General features: G+C 40.1%; 2 protein-coding genes across 4 annotated transcripts in view; one reads left to right on the top strand and one right to left on the bottom strand.

The window, feature by feature from the left end:
* The window catches only part of LOC133441855 (protein sidekick-1-like), a 383,972-nt gene that overhangs the window by 109,886 nt on the left and 247,531 nt on the right, over nt 1–26,555 (bottom strand). Inside the window, exon 6 of one of the 3 annotated variants that reach the window (XM_061719569.1) lies at nt 8,507–8,533. The exons of the other annotated variants lie outside the window; for them this stretch is intronic. Coding sequence (XP_061575553.1) covers nt 8,507–8,533 — 27 coding nt within the window. The remainder of the gene's footprint in view (nt 1–8,506; nt 8,534–26,555) is intronic. 3 annotated transcript variants of the gene reach the window in all.
* brat1 (BRCA1-associated ATM activator 1) overlaps nt 10,094–26,555 on the top strand; it is a 507,632-nt gene continuing 491,170 nt past the window's right edge. The window contains exon 1 of the mRNA XM_061719608.1: nt 10,094–10,115. The gene's annotated coding sequence lies outside the window, so the exon portion shown is untranslated. The remainder of the gene's footprint in view (nt 10,116–26,555) is intronic.

Here is a 26,555-nt window from a genome sequence, read left to right as displayed (position 1 = left end):
TGTCCAAGCATCACTGGGTTTCCTGCGCATAGACTGATGAATATGTAGATTTCCAATAAGAGAGAGAATCTGGTTCAAATTAACAGGCAAGTTCTGATAGATGGGGGATGGAGGTCGAGTGGAAGGGGAGAGAATGATATTGTGTGAAGGTAGTGGCGGTGAGGGATCAGCTTTGATCTCCCTTTTGAAGGCAAGGAGGAAAAGATGGTAATTGACTGTTCCTTATTCCTTCTTCATACTCTCTCTTTTTTCAATAAAAAAAGTGCTGAAAATTATATATATCACTGTCACACATCTGTGTAATAAGACATACAAAAAAAAATATATACATACAGTATATATGAATACACACGTATGATGATATGTATATATACATATACATATACATATACTGAGGTAAAAGCAAATAGGAGGTCACGTCAAATTCACATGGCTTTGGCTTCCCAGCAGGCCATTTTGCCATTCCATCACACTCACTTCAACAGTTTACAGCCTAATATCAGGCCCAAGGTCTCGCACTCAGAAGGCACGCCGATTTTTTCCAGTGGCCAGCCGCGGTACTGCAACAAAAAATCCCATGTGGCCCAGAAAGCTTTTTTCCCATAGACCGCAATAGTAAAAGAGAAGCCTCTAAAACTGTTCACAGGAACCTCCAGCTGTAATCACCGGCAATTACTAATCTTTGTAATTTATATTTTTAAGCCATGGACTTTATATCCGTCAAAAATGTTTTATAACGGCCAGAAAAGTCAAAGAAAAGTCTCTTTCTGGGCGTGACGTCACGGCTGACGTCACAGCCGTGTCCGTGCCCTCCATGGATGTATTATATTAATATATATTGTGTAATTATATTATATTAATACATTCATAATATATGTAATACTATACATGTAATAATATACATTAATTAATATATTATATTAATACATATTATATTAATACTCGCGTCATTGCCCCGGGGCATGATGGGAGGCCCCAGAGCATCATGGGAGGTGACTCAACTGCACATGCTCTATGGGCCGCATAAAGCGGAAGTAAACCCGGAAGTCAGAAATGTTTTCGGCGTATGCGCTGGCTGAGAAAAATGCATTGAAATGAATGGGCGGCCATTTTTAGTGTCCCATCCAGTTCTATAATACATCCATGCCTAATATACACAGGTAATTCTGAGGTAATCAATTGATGAAACCAGTACTTAGACCAGACTACAGCACAGCCAGTATAGCAATCTATGATGTAATCTGACTAACTTCTACTATAACATCAAAGTTTTCAGCAGTTTGTTACAACAGTACTTCTTTAGTGGGTCCAGGCCTCACACAAAGATGACGGATAAGCAAAGTTAGATGAATGAAGAAGCCAAGTTAAGTGTCCATTAGCCTTCCGGTGTGAGAAACAGAGGTCAAACAGTCATGACTAACCATCATTGCAGCCTTAATGGCTGCAACTGCTAGAGATAATGAGTGTATGGGGAACATGAACCGAACTTCTTAACTATGACCATGTGACTGACGGGAGAACAGTGACAAATCAGAAGGACTGAAACACAAGTGTGATAAAGAACAGCATAAAAGTAAAAAGAAACGGGTTTGGACAAGTGAGATACTATCAGAGAATATGCAGATATGAAAAATGAGGGCAGTGTGTGCAGATGGTTCTCCTATCGGAGTGATAGACATTATGGTGGAAATAAAGGAGGAAGTTAAATGCCATACAGTGTATGGCATTTAACTTTAACTTAAGAGCAGTGTGACCTGCACTATTTTCAGTACGTCTAACATCCTCATTCTCGAGGGAAATTTATCTTGTCTAGATCTCTCCTTTCCCTCTCCCATTCTTCCATCAATTCTTCCCAAGCATCTTAAAATCTGCTTTTTGTTGTTTACATACACCAGGATTATTGAATTAATTTTCCTCTTAAACAAGCAGACATTGGAATTGGCAGATGAGAATGCAATCTGTGGTTATGGAAGCTGCAGCAGCTTAAAGAGGCTCCCACGTAAAAAAAACTCTTCAAAGAAAATCCAGAAGTTTAAATTAACTCTGTTGGATCCCTCATTTAGAAAGCGAGAAATGCAGTGTGACTGAGAAAAGGAGAGTACTACGGAGGGAAAGATGACAGAAAGGATGCAGGAGGGATGATTAAAGGAAGACACGTTAAAGTAGTTAAAAGATAAACCTTGAATTAATATAAAATGTATCCCCACAGAGACAGTAAGGCATTGCATCGTGGGGATTCTTTTGTGGCCACAGTTGTCAGTGATAGACACAAAACGTGCTGCTTAGGTGGCACAGCATGTGTCATTCATACTGTCATTAAAACAGGAAATATGTGCATCTTAATAATAAGAAAAAAACAAATATAGCAGCAGTCAATTTTAGGAAGTAGAAGTTGCAGCAGACTTGAGTGCAGTCCATTCAATGAGTGGAGAGAGAAGAAAAGAGCCACATGAAGGCTAATAAGGAGTGAGATCAGAAACAAGAAAGTACTCTTTCAATTATGTGACATATGTGTAATGAATGAATATACCGTAAACATAACTGTAAAGATATATGAAATGCAACTATAATCTGAATCTGTGGCTAAAACCACAACCACAGATTAGATTTGATTCTCTTAGATTGCATCTTCTTGTCCTATTAAATCTGTCAGTCAAATCCCCAGTGTCAGTGTTTTAGTCTGAGTGCATGTATGATCTTTCTGCGACTTCAGATCTGTGTTTTTTAAGCCTTTTAGACAAATCTCTGCAGAGACCTCGAGAGCAAATGTAGTGGCTGAAGGGTGTACACACACACACACACACACACACACACACACACACACACACACACACACACACACACACACACACACACACACACACACACACACACACACACACACACCTCTCTGGGTACCCGAACGCACACAGGAGGATGGTGTTAGCTGACTGTGTATTAATAGAGTTGTCATATAAGTGTCTGCAGGATTCACAGCAAACTACCACATATCACACTGAGCCCACATGCAGAGCGGAGAGACAAGAAAAGTTTGAGAGGAAAAGAGGGGAGATTATGAAAAAATAATTTTTAAAAAATATACAGAAATAAAAGAATAAAAACTTAAAATAAGATTTTTTTTTTGCTTTATTAAAATACTAAAAAAAAAAAATGGTGAGGAGCAGGTAATCATATGCTGATCTCTCTTGAGAATACTGCATGTATGTGACAGCGAGGTGAGTAGTTTTGTGTGCCGCTGTGCTCATTAATGCTGCATGCTGACAGTTAAGTGTCATCTTCAGAGTACACTTGCCCCACAATGCCAATGTAAAACCACAAGCCAACACGCGGAACACACTCACACTCCAGGTACACACAATGTCGCAGCACACAGGGGCGCAAAGAACCAAGCCTCAAGAGGGGGGGGGCAAACATAGACAATTGGAAGTAAAGAGAGGACGGAGAAAGGTGCCTGATTTTAAATATGCATGTCTTCCTTCAGTAGCCAAAGTCTCTATCTATCTTTGCCACCAATGCATAAAAACAGTGGAAGCAGCAGCCACAGGGGGAAAAGAGGAGTAAAGAGAAGCAACATTTAGTGGTGATGCTGAGGCAGTGAAGAACTTAATCTCTCCAGAGTGCTCCATGATTATTTTATTTTTTGAGTATCATACTAGTTGAGGTTTTTAAGCTGCTTGAAACCCAAAATGACATAATGAGGCAGCATTTCATCATTATTATGACAGCATGGGCTTCGTGTTTGCAAACCTTGTTAGATACAGTGAGGAAAATGAAGACCTACTTCTCTCCCCCCTCAAAATTCCAAATTTTGCATTTGTTCATGGTTATAACTTTAAACGAAGAACTCTTAAACATCTTCAAATGGTTACTACTTCAATATTTACAATATTGGACATGAGCAATAACATCTCTTCACGGTGAAACATTATACTGTTGGATATCATTTGCATATTTTTCAGCCCCTGCATTGATCCTGAGGGAATTTCGGTACAATAGTGCATTCAAATCCTGGTTACTCAAAAAAAGCGGATCCTGCTTTACTAATCTACATTAATCTAATTGTAACAAAATTTCACAGGATTTGCATCACCGTCTATAAAATAACACCTGAAAATAATGATTAAGAACATTAAACTGCAAAGGAAAATATCTTAATTAATAAATGAAACAAAATAAAGTCTTTTTTTTTGAAGGCTGTATTTATACAAACTGAAAGACTGAGATTATGTTTATCTTCCTATGAAGAATACAGGAAACGCTCCCACTGCCACATTGGCTTTATTTTGAGAAATGAGGGTATGCTCATTTTGTTATTTCTTTATCATTTCTAGCATACATCCTTGTGACCACGGATTGAGCTGGAATAAGATATTATGTGGAAGAACACTCAACCTGTCTGTCTTCACCTCACTCTGCTTGATTCAGTCCTGAGTCTTTGATCATCCTCCCGACTGTATCACAAGGACCATTTTTATCCTCGAGTGTACTTAAGATCTTAGCAAGAGAGGTTTTAGTCTGAATAGCTGGAGTCTACACTGTCAACTGCTGCTACTGTTCACATTTTACATTTAAAAAGTCTCACCTTCACACCAGAATCTGTTTAGTGTTGAATGCAAGTTGATGTTTTCTACAAACTGGAAGTAAATCTCAATGTTACCCCATTCCTGCAGTGCTGGATTTGGTATTTCCTTGTGAAGAGTGATGATAGCGTGATCAGCCAAACATCAATGGTCTGCTCTATACTCATTGCTGGTATTAAAAACACAGAAAATCCTTTCTACATACCCTAGTGAAGCAAAAGATGCAGCATGGAGCTGAGGAGAAATATGGAGCTGCATAGGATTAGCCGTTACCTTCTGAAGACACCTTTGTGCTGTTTGCAGGAATAAATCAGACCTTGATCATATTCTTTGTCCTTGGCTTTTCCAGCTACAATCCAAAAATATATTTTCTGATTTTAAATTGCCTGTATTGCCCCCAACCAGCGAACGCTTTATGTGGCTGATATCATTAGTCACCCTGAATAACACTAACCAATCCTTAGTGTATGATGAGTCACAAATCATATTTTTGTTTTGTAAAGGAAGACGGATGTCCTTTTTAACTGCAACATTCAGAAACAAAGAGAAATTTAAACCTGGCTATCTAGTTTTGCAGGGTTTTGTGTTTGCTTTGCATTTCCTGCTTGCATGTGGTCTTCACTGTTTTTACCCATATTAATCTGGGTAAAAACAGATGTAAGGGCCTACTACTCGTTTGATGTTGCTCCACCCTGTTTTAGTATGCCCACACCCTTCCACACTCAGTCTCCATTAACCTTAGCAGTTTTTAAACTCATACTCTCAATGCTCCTTTGCCAGATAATTATACCTCTCCATCACGGTCTCATTCTGTGCTGAACACCGTCTTTTCTGTGAGTGCCTGTGAGAACAGACCACTTTTTTTATTAATTTTTGTGCTCATGCCCAACCTTGTTCTCTCCCTTTTGAATCGGCTAAGGATATTTTGTTTTGCCCTCCTGGGATTTCTGTTTCTGTGGACCTAATTAGTAATTTTCACCCATGTTATTGCATTTGTTTTGCTGAAGATCTTGTTTATACATACCTTTGATGCCCTTGTGGACAAAAACTGCCTTCAGAATAACGCTACATTGATTGTTTTACCGTACCTTTACTGTTAGTGCATCCTTCCTTTACTTCACTTTAGCCTATTTAGTTTGTTACAGGTTAGAAATTAAAATTCAAAACAAGAACAGGGACAGGACTAGGCCTTGGAAAATGTAATGTATTTTCCATCAGACTTGTATGTTACATACAAATTTATGTTCTGCCTTTGCAAAGACAGTACTTAATCTCTGTTTATGAATTTTGAAGCTACAGTGGAAGCAGTTTAGCTGCTTTTGTCTGATGGAAGATTCACTTCAACTTCAATCAGTATGTCAGTTTTGATCAGTCTCACTCAGGCTGTGTGGTGTTGTAAATCCTTTCTATTTCGCAGTTAAAATAACCCAAAGTGCACTGTGCGGAATAGTGGGCACTTCCTGTGGACGGAGGGGCAAACATGCTACTACACTGGAGAGTGTGGAAAATATGTAAAATACAATTCATGAGGCATGCCAATTTTACTTGAAAATCATCAAGAAAAAAAAAAAAAAAAAAAAAAAAATATATATATATATATGCAAGCTGATCATGACATAAGAATTTGTCATTTCCAACCCCTCATGCAACAATATGGACGCACTTTTGCCTTAATCTCAGGTCCCACTGGGAGCATTTCAGGAGTGAGGTGCATGTGATTACTGCTCTGTTGGATTTGTTGGATTACGAGTTTACCTGAAAGTTTTTAGGTCGTGAGAATCACACTGTAGTCTGTTTAATGACATAGTTGTTATACTCACTGGAAAACTACACTCAAAAACTGTAGCTATTTCTCAGTGTGCTTTGTCCTTTCTGCTGTTATTTAAAAAAAAAAAGATGGGTGATGTCATGTAAAATTCAATTCTATAATACTTTATAAAAAGCCTGAAGGGACAGAATATGTTCCAGTGACTTAAGTATTTAAGTCTCTTTCAAGAGTTGTTATGGGTTGTTATTGCTGTGGGCGGGAGGGATCTCCTGTAGCAGTCTGTGTTGCAGCAGATCTCAAGAAGACTGTTGTTGAATCAATGTATTGTGAAGAGGGTGCTCAAAGATGCCCATTATGTTTTTCATTTTAAGAAGCATCCTTCTTTGCTGTACCAGCCCTAGAACTTCCACAACAGTTCCAAGAACAGAGCCAGCCTTCTCTATACAGTAAGTTTGTTCAGTTTCTTTAAGTCACTGGCTCTGATGCTGCTCCCCCAACAGATACACCCCACAACAGCAGGGACATGTAACTATTTTTGCAGATGACAACACTATGACATGTAGAGAGAGCCTGAGTTGTACAGTGTGAGGAGGAATTGTGAAAGTACAGTCCCCTGTGGTGCTCCTGTAACTGCCGACCACCTGGTCAGACAGACAATCAACCTGTAGTCTGTTTGTCGGGCAGTCGTTCATCCAGGTGATTGTGGAGGAATCCACCTGTGTCTTTTGGAGTTTCTTACACAGTAAAACAGACTAAACCGAGTTAAATGGTTGGAGAAAAAACATAGAACACGATTATTACAGAGCTGTCTGTTTTGTCCAGATGAAAGTGTGTTTGCTGAAGCGGGTGTATGACGGCATCTTCAACTCCAACCCCACAATGGTAAGGAAAGTTGAGTTTGTTTGCCTACTCAGGTGGACCAGTAACAGTCTTTCCAGATTCTTCTGATGTGGTTCAAGACAGTTACAGATAATCAACAAGATCCTTGACTGAGGTGGAAGATGAGACAGCCAAAGTCGAAGATGAGACAGCCGAGGTGTGGCAGGGAAGCTGTGGGTCGAGGGAGGGTGGCAAGTTTGTTCGTCTGAGGGCCGTAGAAGAGGATATTTAACTATTTAAAATGTGGTTTATGATGTAAAAATGAACATCTCCTTATATATAGTGACATCTCTTTTGAGATCTCTGACTTATATATCCATGTCTTTCATAGGTTAACATAATGTGGATATACAAGTTAGAGTCTGAAGTATTTTATTTTGAAAATTGCATGGCCAAGCCATTCTTGTCTCACTTCCTGCCAGCTTGATCTGCTGTGTATAAGCTGACACAGTTCAGCTGAGGCCAAAATAGACTTGGCACTTCTGCACTGGGTGGAACCCAGGTGAAGCCCCTAGGTGCTCTGGGGGGACATCCCTGCGTCCCACCAGGCACAAAAACACTGCAGTCCAGCTGCACTGCCCCAGCCATTGTGAATCAGAGCCATCCAGTCAATGAGACTGGTACCACCAGTAGGGCCACAGCATGTTTTAGAGATCTCCCAGAAGCAACCCTCAGCTTTGCTCAACTGAAGAAAAGTGCCAAGTCTAATTTGGCATTTTAGGGCTCGGCTGAAACGTGTCAATGTACAACTGACAGATACAGCTAGCAGGAACTCAGACACGGGGAGGGCATAGAAAATCTGGTCATTTCTCAAATTGAAACAACTTATGGCCCTTTACTAGTAAAACAATACTTTAACTTGTGAAGGCTGCAGATAAACGTGTCAGAGGGTCTCAGAGGAGATTTCAATCACAACTGAGGAGATGTTCATTTTAGAAATCAAAAATAACCACATGATTCTCATGTCATCCTACAACTGTTGGGTAAACTCTTCAGATGTGCAGTAGTTCAGTTCAGAAGTGAAACCTCTGAAATGCTCCGGGTGTGAACTGAGGTCATACTAAGGATGGAAGACAGCCGGATCACAGCGCTTCCAGCTGTGGTCGGACCCTGGTGTGCGTTTTATAGAGCACCCTTAACAGTATGTAAGGTATCAGAATCAGCATCAGCATTTTTCTTGGCAGCATGCACTTGTTGCAACATTTCTTTGCATTTGGACTGCATGCAAATCAGGCAGAAACACAATGAACGACAATGAGAATGTAAATAGCTTCTTTACCTGTTGACCCACGTCTTTTCTTGCCAACTGTGCATCAGCCAGGAAGAAAAGGAAAGAAATATGGAGAGAAAGTCATAGAAAAGTGGGGATAAGTATTAGGACGGTGGGGTAAATGGAAGACATATAATTTAGATTCATGGTGCTTCCTTGGGGTGCTGCAAAAATGAAACATTTGTCAAGAACACATAAGAAGGTCAAGGAAAAAGCAGGCTTTCGCAAATCTGCAGCTCTGAGGCATCTTAGTTTTGAAGGAAAATTGGATAAGGAGGTTGTTCACTGTGATATAAAAAGAAAAATAGACAGAAATGAATGACAGGTGGTAAGAGACGGAGAGGTAATGTGGAGAGAGGATGCTACAGTATGTTATCTCAGAGTCCAGAGGAAGACAAACTGTTTGCAGCCCATCCATCAACTGCCAGCTACCAAAGTTTGCCTCTCATCCAGTCCTTTCTTCCCCCCCTCTATCTTTTCCTGTTTGCTATTCTCCCAGTATTTGTCATAGATTTGGAGGTGGCATGACTGTAGACTGTGAGAAAAGGATTGCATTGATGTTCTGCTTCTAGAAAATCTACGGTCACTATTCTTCTTTCAATACACTATTTAGTCTGTGACTTAGTCATTCAACTCTTGAGTGAGTGAGTGAGTGAGTGAGTGAGTGAGTGAGTGAGTGAGTGAGTGAGTGAGTGAGTGAGTGAGTGAGTGAGTGAGTGAGTGAGTGAGTGAGTGAGTGAGTGAGTGAGTGAGTGAGTGAGTGAGTGAGTGAGTGAGTGAGTGAGAGCAGTGTCAATTTCGGGCTTTAATTTTCAGTTAACTATGATCATAATTACGACGGACAGACACACAGAAACAGTAACAGTCCGAGCTCCAAGGCCCTTAGTTCCTCAGAGTGTTTGCCTATCCCTTAGCCTCTTGCAATTGTTAAAGAAGACATAACACAAACTTTGGCAAATGTCAGAGAATTAAAACTTTTCAAACGTTTTCATAATTTCAAGGAAAAACAATGATAATTCCTCCACAGGGTAGGACTTAATGTTGAACCTCAAATCTTGCTGGCACAAAGTAAAATCTTTCAGTTGCATTGAATTCCAAAAAGTTGGCATTGGAGCTTGTAAAATTCTATAGTAACTGGTCAAATGTACTTAAATTACACACTTAAAAATCTTTAGAGTGGACGGGGTGGGGGGGTATTATAGAATTGCCAAAAGCAAAAAAAAAAAAACAAAGGTGCCTTTTCTGACAGGACTAAGACTGAAACACTCCACTGAAGGTAATCGGCAGGTGCTTCTGGGACATTGACAACTTCTCTGTCTAGTAAGAGCTGGACTTTGGAGCCACTTAGCTCATAGTGCTCATTTTGTAGGGTCTTTCTCGTGTTCTGCCATAGAAGGGGAACGGTCTCAGCACTAGAACAATTGCTGAAGTTTAATCCTGAAGGGGATAGTGACTGATCCAGATGTCATAAATAAATAACTGGCTGGTTAAAAGCAAAACTGGTGTACCATTATAATGTTCCAGTGTAAACATCAGGTTAAAACAACAGTTCTTAACATTGGCTTAAAGGCAAGGCAAGGCAAGGCAAGTTTATTTGTAGAGCACAATTCAACACAAGGTAATTCAAAGTGCTTTACATCAACATTAAAAGTGGCAAGACACAATTAAAACATAAATAACAAATAAAATGAAATAAAATGATAAGAAAAGAGGTAAAATAATGGAAAGCACAAGTTGTTAAAAAGTAAGGGCAGTAGAGTACAGCTACGTCACAATTCAAGGCTTATCCATAACTTTGCGCGGTTTTCAAAAAGTATTTAATTTAAGAGTACGCTTAAATAACAAATAAAATGAAATAAAATGATGAGAAAAGAGGTAAAATAATAAAAAGCACAAGTTGTTAAAAAATAAAAAAATAAGGGCAGTAGAGTCCAGCAGGTAAGTATTTAATTTAGGAGTACGCTTCAGTAAACAGTAATGTTTTTATCCCTGATTTAAAGAAACATTTCAAAACATAGAAATAGAAAATGAGGAAGGATTCATGAGAAACAACCATGACAGTAAAACATCGAGGGAAAACATTTATTGCATTAAAGGATTTTTCTCTGTTTATTTTATTGTTTTACCTTTTACCCTTTTTACATTTCAACAGCAAAACAAACAATAACCTCCCTAAAAGCCGACTCTGCTTGCTTACACAGGGTGAAGGACAGAGGCAACTAAATGCCGGTCTGCCTGGAGAATTGGTGCTGTTTTAAAGGTAAAGGATAATCATGACAAGAAGTATTGAACTTGTTTCAGTTTACTGCACTTTGTTCGAAACAAAATTATTATATGTCATAAAAAAATTGTATTTATTAAAAGCTGCTTCTGTAAAAGTGACTTAATTTTGCAGAAAAACTGTATTGTTGAATGAGTACCTCTGCAGTACAACTGTCAAGGTTGACATTCCCCCCAGCCTTCAGTTTCTGTCTTGCCCCGCCTGTGTCCCATCTGCCCTGATTGTGTCTGCACCTGTGTCTCGTCATGTCTCGTTATCCCCTCAGTATATCTTGTCTTGTCATTCATGGTTCCCTGTCGGTCCGTACTGTTTGCTCCCCATGTTTTCCTGCCACGTTTTGCTCCTCAAGTTTTTTGATCCCTTTTTTTAGTTTGTCTTGATCCTGCCCAGCAGCGCTTTGTTTTTGCCTTTGTTAAAATAAACCCTTTTTTGTTGCAACTCCTGGCTCCTGCTCTCCTGCACTTGGGTCCTCAGAAAACCGAACCATGACAGAACGGACCGACCAGATGGACCCAGTGGAAGAGTACCTCACCCTTCCGCAGCCACGTCAAGTTCCGCTGCCACGTCAAGTCCCCGAGCCACGCCAAGAGTCCCCGTCACGCCCCCCGCCAAGACCCACGCCAAGACCCAGGTCTAGGCCTCGGGGACGCCCCCCCAAGCTGTCTCGCCGGTCTGCCCAGTCCCCAGGACGGCCCCCGGAACGTTGGCCATGTGTTGGCCTGACCTCTCCAGTAGTGCTCTAACCACATTCACAACCACATTGTAGGCTGAGCCACACCAGGATGTGCAGTCTTTTCCTGATTGTTTGTTTCAGGTTGTTGTCTTGTTGAAATAAACCTTCAGTTTAGCCTGCGATCTTAAGCACGCTTAAAAAGGCTTCACTCAGTATGCCTGACTAGTCTTGTATTTCCTGTTGCAGAGGAATACCACCACAAAATGACGCTTGCTATCATCTTGTTTGATAAGAAAGATAATGTGGTCTTGCTGAGTGCTTGGTTTTTCCGTAATGTTGGGAAGTCTAGTCGGAATTCTAAATTCTCTTCTAGAATTCTTTTACCCTCTGTTGAACAGAAGAACATTTTTTTCTAGAATTCACCAGAATTCTAGAAATTTTCTTCAGATGATGCTTAACCCTTTTAGAAAAAAAACTTGAAGCAGGCTGCAATGTACATTTCCGATTATTTAGATTACTCTCTCACTCCACTCGACGATAGAGGCCCAATAGGCACTCAGTTATCTTTCTGCTTCTACAAACAGTATTTATAGCGACCATTGTAGTACTACTACTACTACTACTACTACTACTACTACTACTGTCATTAAGCAGACGCTTTTATCCAAAGCGACTTACATCTGAGAGAACACAAGCAAGAAATCACATAGGAGGGTACCGGATGAATAGGTGCTGGTCAGACTGCTGAGAGTCCAGTTGGACACAGATGCTGCCATGCTAGTGCCAGAATTTTTTTTTTGTCCCCTTTCTGCCCAACACAACAGACCCTTTATACAAGAAAGCTATGTCTAAAAAGACAACATCATGCAATCATCTTGTCATAAGTGCATGCAACTTACTCAGTGCTGAGTCCTGCAAAGAGCTGGATCTTCCAACTAATTCTGATGAGCAGAGAAGTTTACTAGATGCAGAAATAATCCTTAAAGAGCTGAGTCTTTAGCTTGCTCTTAAAAGTAGATACAGACCCTGCAGATCGGACAGAGTTTGTAGGTCGTTCAACCATCGGGGAACAATGGATGACAAGAGTCTGGCTACTGATTTCACGCCACGTTGTGGTGGAAGCAACAAGTGTCTTTCACTGGCTGAGTGTAGGTGTCGAGACGGGAGTGTAGCTCTGGATGAAAGAGTGAAGGTAGGCAGGAGCCATTTGGGTAATTGTTTGGTAAGCCAGAAGCAGAGCTTTGAACTTGATGAGCGCTGCAACTGGAAGCTGCTATGGAGAGATTAGCAGCGGAGTGACAAGCTCTCTTGGGCTGGTTAAAGACCATACATGTTGCTGCATTCTGGATCATCTGCAGAGGTTTAACTGAGCACGCAAGAAGACCGACCAACAAGGAATTATTTGTTTAGTGGCTTTAGTGGCTACCTATCTAACTAATGGTGGCTCAAAACATTTGTCTGTATAAGATCAATGGAAAGTGCTGTGCTTTTGGACTTTCTAAATTCTGCAGTATATCTCTTGCAACTTCCTGAGATCTGTGCTCTGATACAGTCCTAATTAATTTTCACTCTGACATACAATATTAACTGTGACTCCTTATATTGACAATTGTGTGTCCTCTAATTATGACAAATAAATGTCATTAGGCACATTTGGATTCCAGTTAAGTGCATATTGCAGTTAAGTTGTATAACAGGACATTTAATAGTAAATGTATGAGAGCTCAGCTAAGAGTGTCATAACAGAAGGTCTAAAGATGAATGTAAATTCAATATTTCACTATTTATATTTTCTAACAGGATAAACAAAACTCTATAATAGCATGTTTTGCTTTGTTTTAAATTGAGAGAATAAAAATAATTGAATATATTTTAAGATGTGTTTAAAACATAAATGAAACTCGGATATCGGCAGTAATATGAAATACATGCCAAACTAAAACCAAAACAAATTGTTGTGAAAAACCAAAGAAAGCTATCTAACAAGGACACACTTTGTGCTGTCAAGCATCAGAACTGGTAAATCTAATATTTTGGAGTGTCTAAAAAGGAGGTCAGCACACCTACACATACTTTACACACAAATACAAACAGGCACACCAACAGGATTCAGGAACATGCAGGATTTGGTCTGAATTCTGTGTATTCAAATGATGTGTCATTCTGAGTCATCGTCAGTTTCAAATAGGAGCAAGGAAACAAAGGGGATATCAGGGGACAACAGAGAGTGCATGTGTGTGCGTGCACCCTTATGACATAGCATCTGATGTTCTTAGAGCTGAATCTATTAAACCCATTTTCCGTTTTAGTTCCCCATTGTTTTCAGAACCCTTTGAAATACCTTGGATTATTCACTTAATCAATATGCTCAATTATGTGCCTTTCACAGGAGATATAAATATTATAGCACAGGTCGACCTGTCTTATTTAGCTCAGTATGTATATAAAACAGGCCACTACTAACTATCATATTTATTATTTATTTGACGTGTTTCAAATATAGTTAGAGGTGATATGAAAACATTAATGTGCGTCTACATTTCTCTCAGTTTTGAGGATGATTTGTATTCATAAATTCATTGTTGTGTATTTGGTTGCCTGGAGGCTCTACAAATAAGCAGGTCACCGTGTCCTCTGTGTATGCTTGCTATTATGTGTGTACAACGGCACCACAGGGGGCTTATGTGTTTGTGTACAGTATATACAACATAATATATTAATACAATAATAATATAATACAACCATCTTTTGTGCTCTGCTTGTCCCCAGTGTTCAAATGTAGCTGGGGCAGTTTGTGTTACATCGAACTGTGTAGATATTGCTTTCCTAGCTGACCTGTTCAGGTGCTGGCCCTTCAGTCCACACCTGCGGGTCACCCGCTTGCTGCGACAGCCAGAGACCCTCCGAGATGCACCCTCTCCTCAGACATCAGCCAAACACACGAACAGACCCATGGGGTCCCTCCTTCACTCCTTTCATCTTAATGCAACTAGACACCCCATACTTGTGGTGACAATCTATCCCCCTGCTTAGCTTGTCTTTGCTCTCCCCGTACACAAGCAAATTCACCTTTCCACAACCAAAAGAGTACTTTTTTCTTTTAATTTTGGCTGTTTTAAAACCGTATTTCAACCTCACAAAAACCCTCAATTCCAATTTAGCCTGTCAATCTCATTCTCCATCTCTTTGTTCCTTTTCCCTTCTCTAAAACACACGCACACACGCACGCACGCACGCACGCACGCACGCACGCACGCACGCACGCACGCACGCACGCACGCACGCACGCACGCACGCACGCACGCACGCACGCACGCACGCACGCACGCACACACACACAGAAATTCATATCAATGACAGTACAAATGTAACACTCCGATTTCCAATGCTGACACTTTTACAGAGAGAGTAATAGACCCATCCAAAATAACAAGCTGGCTGAATTGCTGACCTCCACCTTTGAAGGAATTCCTGATGGATTTAGATGCTAAAATTTTACATTCTGTAAAGGATATATACTCACTTTAAAACCTGACCAGTCTTGAGGAGGACCGGCATTTATATCCACAGCACATAAACAGCACTAAGCAGTCAGGCCCAGATTCCCTTTTCCTCCCTTTAAGCCAAATCCTGTCATTAAGTCTCTAAAATCTCCTTCCCTCAAAAAATGCGAAGTCTGGGTAGGTTACAAGTTCCTGCTGTCAGCACCAAATACTGATGACTGTTGACCTTTTCAATTTACCATGTCAATCATGCTCCACAAACCCCATTTACTGTACACACAAAAACACACACACACACACACACACACACACACACACACACACACACACACACACACACACACACACACACACACACACACACACACACACACACACACACACACACACACACACACACACAGGATAAATATGCACAATTTTCTCTTACTGTAATATACTATGTAACATTATAATGATGATATTAATACTATAGAATAAATATCTGCATACTGATAAGTGAATTATATATATGTTATTTAAATATAGCTGAATTCCAAACAATGCAATTTTAGATTTAAATTATTTTTATATTTATGTCGTGAGATGACAGTGTGACAGATATATTAACCTTAATGGTTATTAGTAGCAATGACAACCTTAAGACTACATGTTAATTAGTAGTCACTGATTTTACAAATTCAGTATTGCTAGATAAAAATCAACTTTGAAAACGTATATATTTCTATTTTAGCTGTAGTTAGATATAAAAGGTCTAAGAATGCAAGTGTCAGGATTTGCAGGATTGGGAAACACATAATAGTGAGTTGGAGGCAGGAGTAAATACAAACATCCTTTATCCTAACCAAAAGTTCTGTCAAGGCAAGGAAATCAAAAGTCCATAAACAGAAAGGAATGATAACACGAGATGAGACAGAAGAAGCGACATGGGAAGAAGGATTGACTAATGACAATGTACCCGCAGGGGAGGGGCAACATAATAATTAAGTTATCATGTGCCTTACACCTAACGACTGAGATCACTGGAGCACCTCTCCAGAAAACCTCCTAACGATTTTCTTCTAATCGTGGAAATTTGTCTGTAGCCTTGACATTGCTGTAAAATTGTAAAGTGTATGGTCAGATTTAGTAAACAACTTTGCCTTTCACTTTGGCATTGACAAATCCAAAGGAAAGGCTAGAGTGAAGTCTATGCCATGAGTGATGAGCACATACTGGTTTTACAGGGATACAAGATTATATTAGATTATACTGATATAATTGTATTGTATAATTTCATCTCAAATGAAGAAATCTGGTTATAAAATAAAAATAAATCTGTCTGTACGGAATCCCAAACATTACCACGTTCTTACATTCTGCTTGTGACTGAAAGGAAAAGGCTTACCAAGCCGCGTTTTTAATTTCTCTCTCATGCATGCATTCTTTTCTTCCTCATGGGTCTTTATTCATCTTTCTTTATCAATGAATTAAATTATAATCTGTTGCTTTCCATCCCGACAGATTTTACTTTATTTGTGCACAACATACACTATACCTGCACTTAAAAATAAAAACTAAGCAATTATAAATTAGCCTCCATCAAGCTCAAAAGCAAAAAAAATAAAAAATAAGTGGAGAGACAATGAACAAAGTTTCATGTGATATAGATGGAACTGTGGCCAGGTTTTCAAGTAGTTATTGTGAGATTTATTATATTTCTCATTCAACAGTTGTAGCTGCTTCTGAAAGTTTACTACTGCAGTGTGAAATTAAAAACAGAGCGGAAAAAAACCTATCACACAGGAGAAAATGAAAAGTTTTAAAAGCAAGCATGAAATAAAATACAAGCCGTTTTAAGTTCAAAGTCCACGTTAAAAGGTGTTGATTGAAAGGGCTTTAATGTGGTACATCTGTGCATGTGTATTTCCCTGTCCAATGCCCATCACCTCAGGGTGAAACACCAGATGGAGAAGGGGCCGCAAGCGAGAAAAACAAGAGAGCATAATTATTAAATCATGTTGTTTCCCTTATTTCTTTCTCTTCTTCATCCAGAATGCTACAGGGTAACAATCAGACTCTGTTTTTGCTGCCATGCCATCTTAGCCTTTATGTGCCTTTGTCCTATCGCCTCTGTCAAAAAAAACTGTGCCAGCATGAGTAAATGAGGTTAGACTGCATGAGGGAAAAGTAAAATTTGAATGCGTTCTTTGGAAAAAAAGTCTAATCTCAGTTGCTCACAACTCCCTGTGTAGCTTCTGTTTGACACAGTCCGTTCATTTTTTACAGGCTACTGAGTAAAGCAACACGACCTGGAGGAATATGACAATGATCAATGGAGGGGAACATGTCCTGGCATTTCCTTGGGCACTTCCTTCAAGTCTAACACACTCCTTCCCAAACTCACAGTTTTTAGAGCAGAATAAATGTGAATATTGATTCACATTGAAGATTTTATTGAAGTCTTTTGGGAAACCCCCCTTGAAAGCCATACTTTATCTGGTATCACCAATTTCCACAGTACATCACACTTACTCAGCGTTAAGAGATAGGAGTATTTTCATTACCAGTTTCTGATTATTTTTTTTTGTTCTTACTGAGGGGATTTTGTGCAAAAAAATTCAGAACTATTGAGCCCCTCACTGAACAAAATAATGTAAAATTAGATCACATACAGCCACAAAAATCTACAGAAAGACTGCCTCCTGGTTTATATCAGAGTGAAATAGCAATCATAAAACTGAAATAACATTGATTACTCAAAGCCACCCAAAAACCTTCTCACGCTGCTGGACTTACTGCTCTTGTTAACAGACCAGAAACAAAGACACAACCTGAGCAGGAGTGGCTTAATTGCACAGTCCTGATAGCTCTAATACATCATATTTATAACCTATGCCAATGAGGCAAAAAGCAGTCTGGGTTTGAAATTGTGTAGAATCACTTATCTTACATCTAAAACTTAAATTTAGTCTTACTATGATCATCCAGGCCTTTGCTGAAGTGACTGAATGTCTATAAATGTCTTTCATGCAAAACATTTAGCCCAACTTCCTTTGCAGAAAACTGAAATAGACTGTTCTCCAAAAGTTACTTTGCAGACATGAAAATTATATTTTGGTCAACTTAATGACTATGAAGAAAATTGACTCACTTAATCATTGATTAAAATCTACATAATTTAAATTCTAACCCACCCAACCCCCACTGCCACTAGAAGCCCATTCCTTTTTTAGTTAATTTTCACATCGCAATTAAATTCTTAAATGCATGAAATGGAGGTAAAGTGATAATTACTACTCAGTGTCTCATCTGAAATTAAGTGTTGTCTTGTCTTTGTATCTCATTTTACCCTACCTCTAGAGTAAATGCGAAGAAAGGCATGCTAAATTGTTATGTGATGTTGCATGGTGCGGCACACAGAAAAACAAATTTTGACAGTCATATTAACTGACTTACCGTCTGCATTTATAAGCACAGGTTTGTGCATCAATATTGTAGCATATGTTTGTAAAGTCTCTGTATATGTAAAGGATGATCCAATTCAAAGGGGAACGAACAGTTGGGGTCTGTGTTTGATTAATAGCGTAATTGATAAAGTAGCTCAGAGATTGATTGCTTTGGCCTGGATTTAACAGATCCATTAGAACAGTGACAGACCAGTGTGATCTGGCTACAGCTGCTGTGTTTGGATTTGGACAGCACAGCTTCTGTGCATTGCGACATGTCCACATGCAGCCACTTTTAAGTGTGCATATATACAATGAGGCTGCTCTCATCGCCTGTTTTTTTTTTTAATACTCTCTCCAAACAACCAGACAAGGGTGGGGGGAGTGGTTGGGAGCTGAGCAGGGATGAGAAGGAAGGAGGAGAAGGGAGGAACCTATTTTTGGCTTAAAAGCCCTGTTGATCTATTCCTGTTTTTCTGCATCCCCTCTCAATCTTCAATTTTTACACTCTGCCGCTATTTCTTGCTCGCTATCCATCTCCAACGCCCTCAAAGCTTTTACCAGTTTTTCATGCTGCTTTTTCTTTGAATTTCTCAAGAATCCCATCCCACTCTTTCCTCTCATCTTCTATTCACAGCCTCATCTCTACTCTCTATTTATCTTTCCTTCTTTAACTAATCTTTGTGAGCACTTTGTGCTGGAACACAGAAAAAGAATTCTGCCTTAGGTCTTCCCAGCTAAAGTGTAGCAGACTTGAAAAATAAATATACGTGATTATCAAGCACGATGGTAAGAGGTGACGATTCAGGCTTGATTTGCAGTCACAGGACCTGGACACCTTGCAGTCAATGAATCAGCCATGCACTCCTTTATATTCTGCAGTCATATGAAAAGTAATCTGACAGGCACCTGAATCTTGATTGAACTGCGCCATGCATCAGAAACATCAAACACACTGGCAAATCGACACAGAAAGAACACAAAAAGCAAATTATCAAGGTGTTGCAACGGCTCAGTCCAGGTCCAGGTCTGAACTATATTAGAAGATTTGTGGGAGATGTTGCAAAAACCAAAATGAGTCAGCAAGATTTTGAAAATAAAGCAAAAAACCCATTTAATCAGATCTGCAATGTTGTAAAGAAGAGTGTGCCAAAATTAAATTACAATGGTCACTTATGCTAACAATATTTTTACGGAAAACAATAATGTCAAGTTGCTGGTTAACCAAGTTTATCATAAGGTATGCCAACTTTTCACACAATTTCTACATTGTTTAAAACATACATACATACAAAAAAAAAATCTTCATTACTATTAGCATACAGCATCTACAATGCACATGTTTTGTTTTATTTGGGCCACAGTACTTCACAAACGTAACCTGAGTCACACATACACACAATGTGCATAGAGGATTCAGTGACAAACACACCTCTCTTGGCCTCTTCTCTCTGCCACTGAACATATTCCTCTTCCTCAGCACTTAATCATCTCCCCTACTATGTACCCACCCTTTATCTTTCTTCTTTTCAGTCAATCTAATCTTCCCTTTTCTGCCCAGGCTCATCATTCACTAGCTCTGTTTCCCCACTCAATCTCGCCTTTCTCTTCAGTGCCTATTCCTTCAAATTAAAATCTGCTGACTGGCCGGCTATTCCAATAAACTGTTACATCCAGCAAGAAGCACTGACACACGGAGTCAATCAGCATGTTTGCATACACAATAATACGTCATTTATATTCAGGTCAGGAGCCTTCTAAACCTGTTCATAAAAATTCTAAATATATTCAGGATGTGCTGATACAAACTGGACAATCTTTTCCATTTTCATACAGTGATGAATATCAAAAATACAATACATTAAACACTGGAAAAACCATACAATGCATTTAAACAGTGTCCACAACAAGGCCCGTGCTGGATTAAGGGCAGTATTAAGTGTTTTAATGCCCATGCATACTGTTTAACTGACACCCGTGCAAAGCGTTAGCATACAATGCTTGGAACAAGGAGGCGATAAGATCAGTTTTCAGACTGACAGAATCAATAAAACAACAAGCACCATGCTATTTATCTTCACGCTTGATCCCATATTCTGTACCTTCTCTGGGATTCTTGTGTTGTTTTCCATATAAAACCCTTAAAGGGAAGAAATACATACATAGGCAGTGTTTATTAGGAGTTCCAGCCTATTTCCTCCAAAACGACTGCACATGAACAACCTACACCAGCCTATTGAGAAAATGTTCAAGGCCATTCCTCAAGGCCCACATCAATTGTGCAGTGGACATTTCTCCTCAAAGACTCTTCCCACTTGCTGTATTGTCCTCGGCCCTTTTTATTTTGCTGTGTTCTGGATGTTTTTGGGTAGCTGTCCTTGACTGGCGTGTGTACAGCCGTCAATGAATGACAGTGAGGGAACAGCTGAAAAGTTGCCGTCGTCGCCTTCCTTTCAGCTGGCCGAGCCCGAGCGACACGAGCGTACAGCTTCGTTCAGCAGAATAAACACAGTGCTTTAGAACTTAGCAGCTGTGAAACTATCAGTAAATAAGATTTTATTTCACCTATTTACTGCAATGATCTGTGATCAGTGCACCCTGTCTTTTACTTTCTCTAGCTTGCCTGAACACCACTGCTGCTCCACCTCTGGAGTAAATGGAGTTCGCAGAGAGTAGAAAGCTGTAGTACGGCATGCCGATAAGCATTCATTCCATCTGTCTCGTTATTGCTGGGAGACGCACGGCCGCACACAAAACCCAACACACACCCACAGGTTTTGGGCCAAATTGCATCAGTTTCACAATAATCCATTTAAAATGTTCTCATCACTACAGCTCTTTCTGCACCTGTCCTTCATAAAAGCATCACCTATATCAAAAAGACTGGCTTCTTTTTTTTTGTAATGTTTTAAAATGGTTGGTGAAGAAATCAAATCATCGCATTGGCATGCTTGGCAATATGATTTGGCAGTTAGATATCATTTTTACATGTTCATAAAAAGAATTGCAGTAATTCAGCAAACTGATCCCAAGACAAATGTAATATTGGAGTAAACACTGTTAGGGTGTACTTTGCACATTAAAGTGAAAATTGTTAGCACTTCTTTGGGTCTTTCTTGAACATGTTGATAAATATATGACAATATTTGATCTCTCTCTTACTGTTAAAGACAGTTTGAGAAGCGATCTATGCGTAAAATGTTTTGACAAAGCTACACACTGGGATCCATTCTAATTGGCGTAATTGCACTGTACAACAAGCCTGCAGTTAAATTGACAGCTAAGTACAGTTGCTTGTCACACTAACACAGTAAGTAAGAGTAAAAGGTCAGAAACGGACCCTGATTGGAGACAGGGATGCAGACAGAGATATTTGTTTCCCCTTTGCAGCTGGAAAACTGGATATAATTCTACACCAAACTTCTTTATTAACACCACTGAATATTGGCTGTTTGCCCCATTTGTCAACTAGTGATCTGAATTATATACACAAAAAAAAGAAAAGTGTCCAACAAAACTTGTAGAATAACAAAATTGTTAGCACAGTAAAAGATAAAGCAGGTTGAAAGACAGAACATTTTGCTGATTATAATTCGTTTAGACCTTCAAATGTGTTTCAGCATCTCGCCATGGGACATGCCCTCTCCTCAGAAGCAATTTTACATAACACAAGTTGTGACTGCCAAACTAAAAATGAAATCCATCCCTGGAGGAGGGAATTCCTTCTATTATAAGAGCCAGACATGAAGTTCTCTCTTCAGCCTAACAGCTCTTCTCACTTCAACTACCTCTTAGAGCTGGTGTAGTTATTGACTTAAAGGGGACCTATTATGAAAAACACGTTTTTTCTTGTTTTAACATATATAAAGTGGTCTCCCCCTCACCCTGCCAACACAGGGGAGATGAAATCCCATGAATTTCTGCAAGGTCTGTGACCCCCGCCCGGCAGAATCCCCCTGTGTCATGTGACTTTTTCGGGCCGTTCTGAATCAACTCCCGTCGTTACGTAACGACGGGAGCAGTTTTCCATAGGTCTTCCTCCGCTGCTGAAACCACGCCCACAACTCTCTCCGCCGGCTGGAGCTTCAGCCATTGTTTAGAAGCGGTGGCTGTTTGAGCAACGAGGGGACAGTAAAAATTAGGTTTTGCATCGACACATACCCTCATAAAAGGATCAGTTCCCACAGTACGGACCCGGCAACTGCACACGAGTCAGCGGTAAGTGACGTTATTTTTTTTATGTTGTTTATATTTGTCTAAAAAGTATGATCTTTGCATGGGTTAAGTATTTAGCTTAGCTCCGGAGCACCGGAGCTGCTGCCGAAGCTGCTCACGGACCGGACCGTCGAGCAGCCCCGGGCCCGGGGCTCCGGGCGCCGGCGGCTCTATTAGTACCATAATACATTTTTCTTCTCTTTATGGTTTCAGATTTTCCAAGCAATGCACCTGAAGCTGTTCAACAACACCTTCAGAAGACGCACTGTCCTTCCTTAAGCCAGCAATGTTATTTATATATTTTAACAATAAAGTTGCCATTTGTGAAAATTCAGTGTTGTGATTTCTTTACAGTTAACATGATTCATTTGTCTTGTAACATAAATTAAATAAGGAATCAGAGTAAATAACTGTGGTGTACCTGTTTAGAATTAAATTAAATCTTCCTGTGTGAAGACGAGATGACTAAAGGCTAATTTATGGTTCCGCGTTACACCAACGCAGAGCCTACGGCGTAGGGTACGCGTCGATTTAACGCAGAACCGTGGACACGCTTTGCTACGCAGCCGCTGCTCTTCTCCCCGGAGCGACGCTTTGTCTCCTCCCCTGCTACACGTCATTCAAGCAGCCAATCAGCGCAGAGCCTCATTATCATAGCCTCCCCTCCCCTCAGAATGAAGCACAGAAAAAGGCTTTAGAAGCAGTAAAACTAGAGACATGGCCCACAGGCTGAATTTCTGATTTATGTAGAAAAAAACAAGCTTTAGATTGTTTTTAAGACATTCAAGGCCTTTTTAAAATATACATTAAATGCCATAATATGTCCCCTTTAACAGAGTAAGCTAACCACTCAGCCACTGAACACTGTTTGGTGCTGGACTAGCCATTCTGAGTAGTTGGGCTGTCACCAAACACCAGCAGCTCTGGTCTTCCTAAAAAGAGTATTAAGAACTTACAGCTATTACAGAACTCAGCCGCTCGCGTGCTGACGAGGACCAGAGGGCGGGAGCACATTACACCTGTTTTAAAATCGCTGCATTGGCTCCCCGTCCGTTTCAGGATTGATTTTAAGGTTCTTTTACTGGTTTTTAAGTGTCTTAACGGTCTTGGGCCATCTTATTTATCTGATCTGCTTTTACTGTATCAACCCTCACGGACCCTGAGGTCCTCTGGTACCGGCCTTTTAACCATTCCCCGAACCGCGACCAAAACCCACGGTGAGGCTGCATTCAGCCATTATGGCCCCTCTTTATGGAACAGCCTGCCAGAGAACCTCAGGGCCGCAGAGAATGTTGATATTTTTAAAAGGAGGCTCAAGACACACCTTTTTAGTTTGGCTTTTATCTGATCTCATTTACCTAGTGTTTTTAGCTATGTATTGTGTGTACTTCTTTAGCTCTTTTATCATCTCTAAAACTTTAATCCATTTTAGTGACTTTTTACTTTATGTTATTTATTATTCATCTTAAGTTTTATATATATTTCTCTAAAATCTTACACTTTTAGGCATTTTTTACTTTCTTTTAATCTTTTAGTTTTTAGCTCCAGTGTTTCCTCAGGGGGGTCGTTCACACTGGGTGGTGTGCCTGCTCCGCCCATGGGGGTGTCGTCATGGGGATCCCTCAGGCCTGGGTAGCTGGGGGGGGGCTCCACCTTCTGTGTGGGGTCTGCCCCGGTCTGTCCGGGTTGGGGGGGTCTCTGTGGGGATGCTTCTGGTGGTCGTGGTCGGTGATGCCTCTCGGTGTGGACGGCCACCCATAGGTAGTGTTTTCCTCACCTGGATCGTTAGTGCTAAGCCATGTCACCAGTCCACTTATTGTGTGTGTGTGTGTGTGGGTGTGGGCGTGTGAGTGTGTGCACAGGTATATGAGTGTGAGTGAGTGTGTGTGTACGCGTGGGGGGTGGGGTCGTATGGAATGTTTTAAATTGTGTTTTTTATTGTTATTTTATTCTGCATGTAAAGCACCATGTGTTGCATTTTATATTGTATGATTTGGCGCTATACAAATAAATAAAGTTTAAGTTTAAGTTTAAGCAGCTACAGCTGGCCAGCATACTAGCTGCTGATCGCTTCACTTTTTTCACCAGAGCTAACAGCCATGGAGCGTGGACCTGGCCCTGGCATAGATGAGGTCAAACTGCTAGCCAAAGCCTTCATATGCTGTGACAAAACTGCTGGAGCAGATAACCATGTAGCTTTTGCTACATTTCAGGGGTTACAACTCATCTCGGATGTGATTGCAATTCTAGCTGGTTGTGAGCCTTGTGTCGGCCTCTCCCTGAAAACTCACAAATGTATACTAACACTCAAAGATATCATGTCTGCAACAGATTCTGTGATGGGAAGTAACCATTTCCCCACCACTGGAGGTTACCAGGATAACAGTCTGATAAGACGCAAGCCTCAAGAGTGAGATACTGAAACCACTGTCAAAAGAAAACTTTAGGTTAGGAAAATAACCACCAGCTCCCTGAAACTTGATTCAGTAATCTCACCAGACATAGATTACCAGGTAATCTCAACCTCTTTGCCTAAAGTAAGGAGGGGTGTGCTTTCCTAAACTACAGAGAGAACGTAAAGTCCTTAAGTCGCTCCCCTAGGGAGAAGATGTCATTTTTTGTCAATCAAGAGTGGCATCATGTAAAAGTCCTTCTGGGGACAGTTCACAGGGGTGGGTCCGATAGTAACAGACCTCACTCATGTTTCAGACAACCAGGTCAATTTTTTAAATCCGCAGTTACTTTTGAACTGTTCTACAAGCCCCAGGCTAGTTCTGTGAAACCTATCATTTTTGAAAGTGCAAGTCTTGATGGGGAGCAGCAGAAGTCAAAGAGTCCACAAACTAAAGGACGAGCACGTTGGTTTTTTTACCGAGACAAACGTTTTTTCTTTTACTTCTTTCATCTTTTCCCTTTAGGGTTAACACATCAGCTCCCCCACTTCCATTTTAGTCTGTCCTCTGCATCCTATTTCCACACCAACTAACTGCATATCCACTTTCATCACATCCAGACTGGGGTTGCCCCGATTCTAATATCAGCATTCTGGCAAAAATAAGGGTATTGGGATCTGAAAATATTTACATCCATGCCTTATCCAATACCACATCATTTTATAAAGAAAAACCTTATTCTTCTTCATTGTGCTAAAATAATTTACCAGTGGCTACAAGAGCAGAGTGGTCCCTCTCTATATTCAAGAAGGTGTTGAAGAACACCTTCTGTCGTGAACTGCGCTCCCCCCTTTAACTTTCCAAACTGCACTTGAATGTAGTCCAATGTACTATTCGCACTGGACTAAAACCTGACATCCTGTCGGTTAACAATGCCAGTGACGGTTGTTGTTAACCCTCGCTCGTATTGCATGGTAATCGGTTTCATGTTTGGCATATTTGATTTTATATAAGCTATACGTCAGCTGTATAGCAACAATTCTTGTCACTCACTGATTCATAGTGAGTGGCAGGAATATTGTCTTTTTTCTTGTTACATCATCTTGCCTTACAACTGATAACGTTTTTATCAAAACATTGCACAAATAAAATAATACAACTATTGCCTCAAGCCTCACTATTACATGCAAAAGACAACATGCTCTAATTAATGTTTGCTTTAAAAATTGTTAGACCAGCCAAAAAAAAAAAAAAGAAAAGTCATCCCCACAAGCAAAAAATTTAGCACGTGTTGCACATTTGTCAAAGTGATATTGAGAGCAATCCCAAATGCTCACAAAGTGAGAGCTGGTGTGAAAAAATCTAAATAAGCGCAAACCCACCATAATGTCTGAGGCCCATGCAGTATTTTCTTTTGTCTCCACACTGTTTTCAAAAGAATCTTTTTAAATCTGTTTTTCTGCACCAGGTGCTTTATCTGGTTTGCTTAAACCAAAAGCATGGACATATAAAAGGACTAAAATAAGCAGAAAGCTGCTTGTGGTTTCCACCTAAATTCCTCTGTG

The sequence above is a fragment of the Cololabis saira genome, chromosome 1 (assembly GCF_033807715.1).
Source record: "Cololabis saira isolate AMF1-May2022 chromosome 1, fColSai1.1, whole genome shotgun sequence".
NCBI lineage: Eukaryota > Metazoa > Chordata > Actinopteri > Beloniformes > Belonidae > Cololabis > Cololabis saira.
This window is presented reverse-complemented; position numbering and strand designations above follow the sequence as displayed.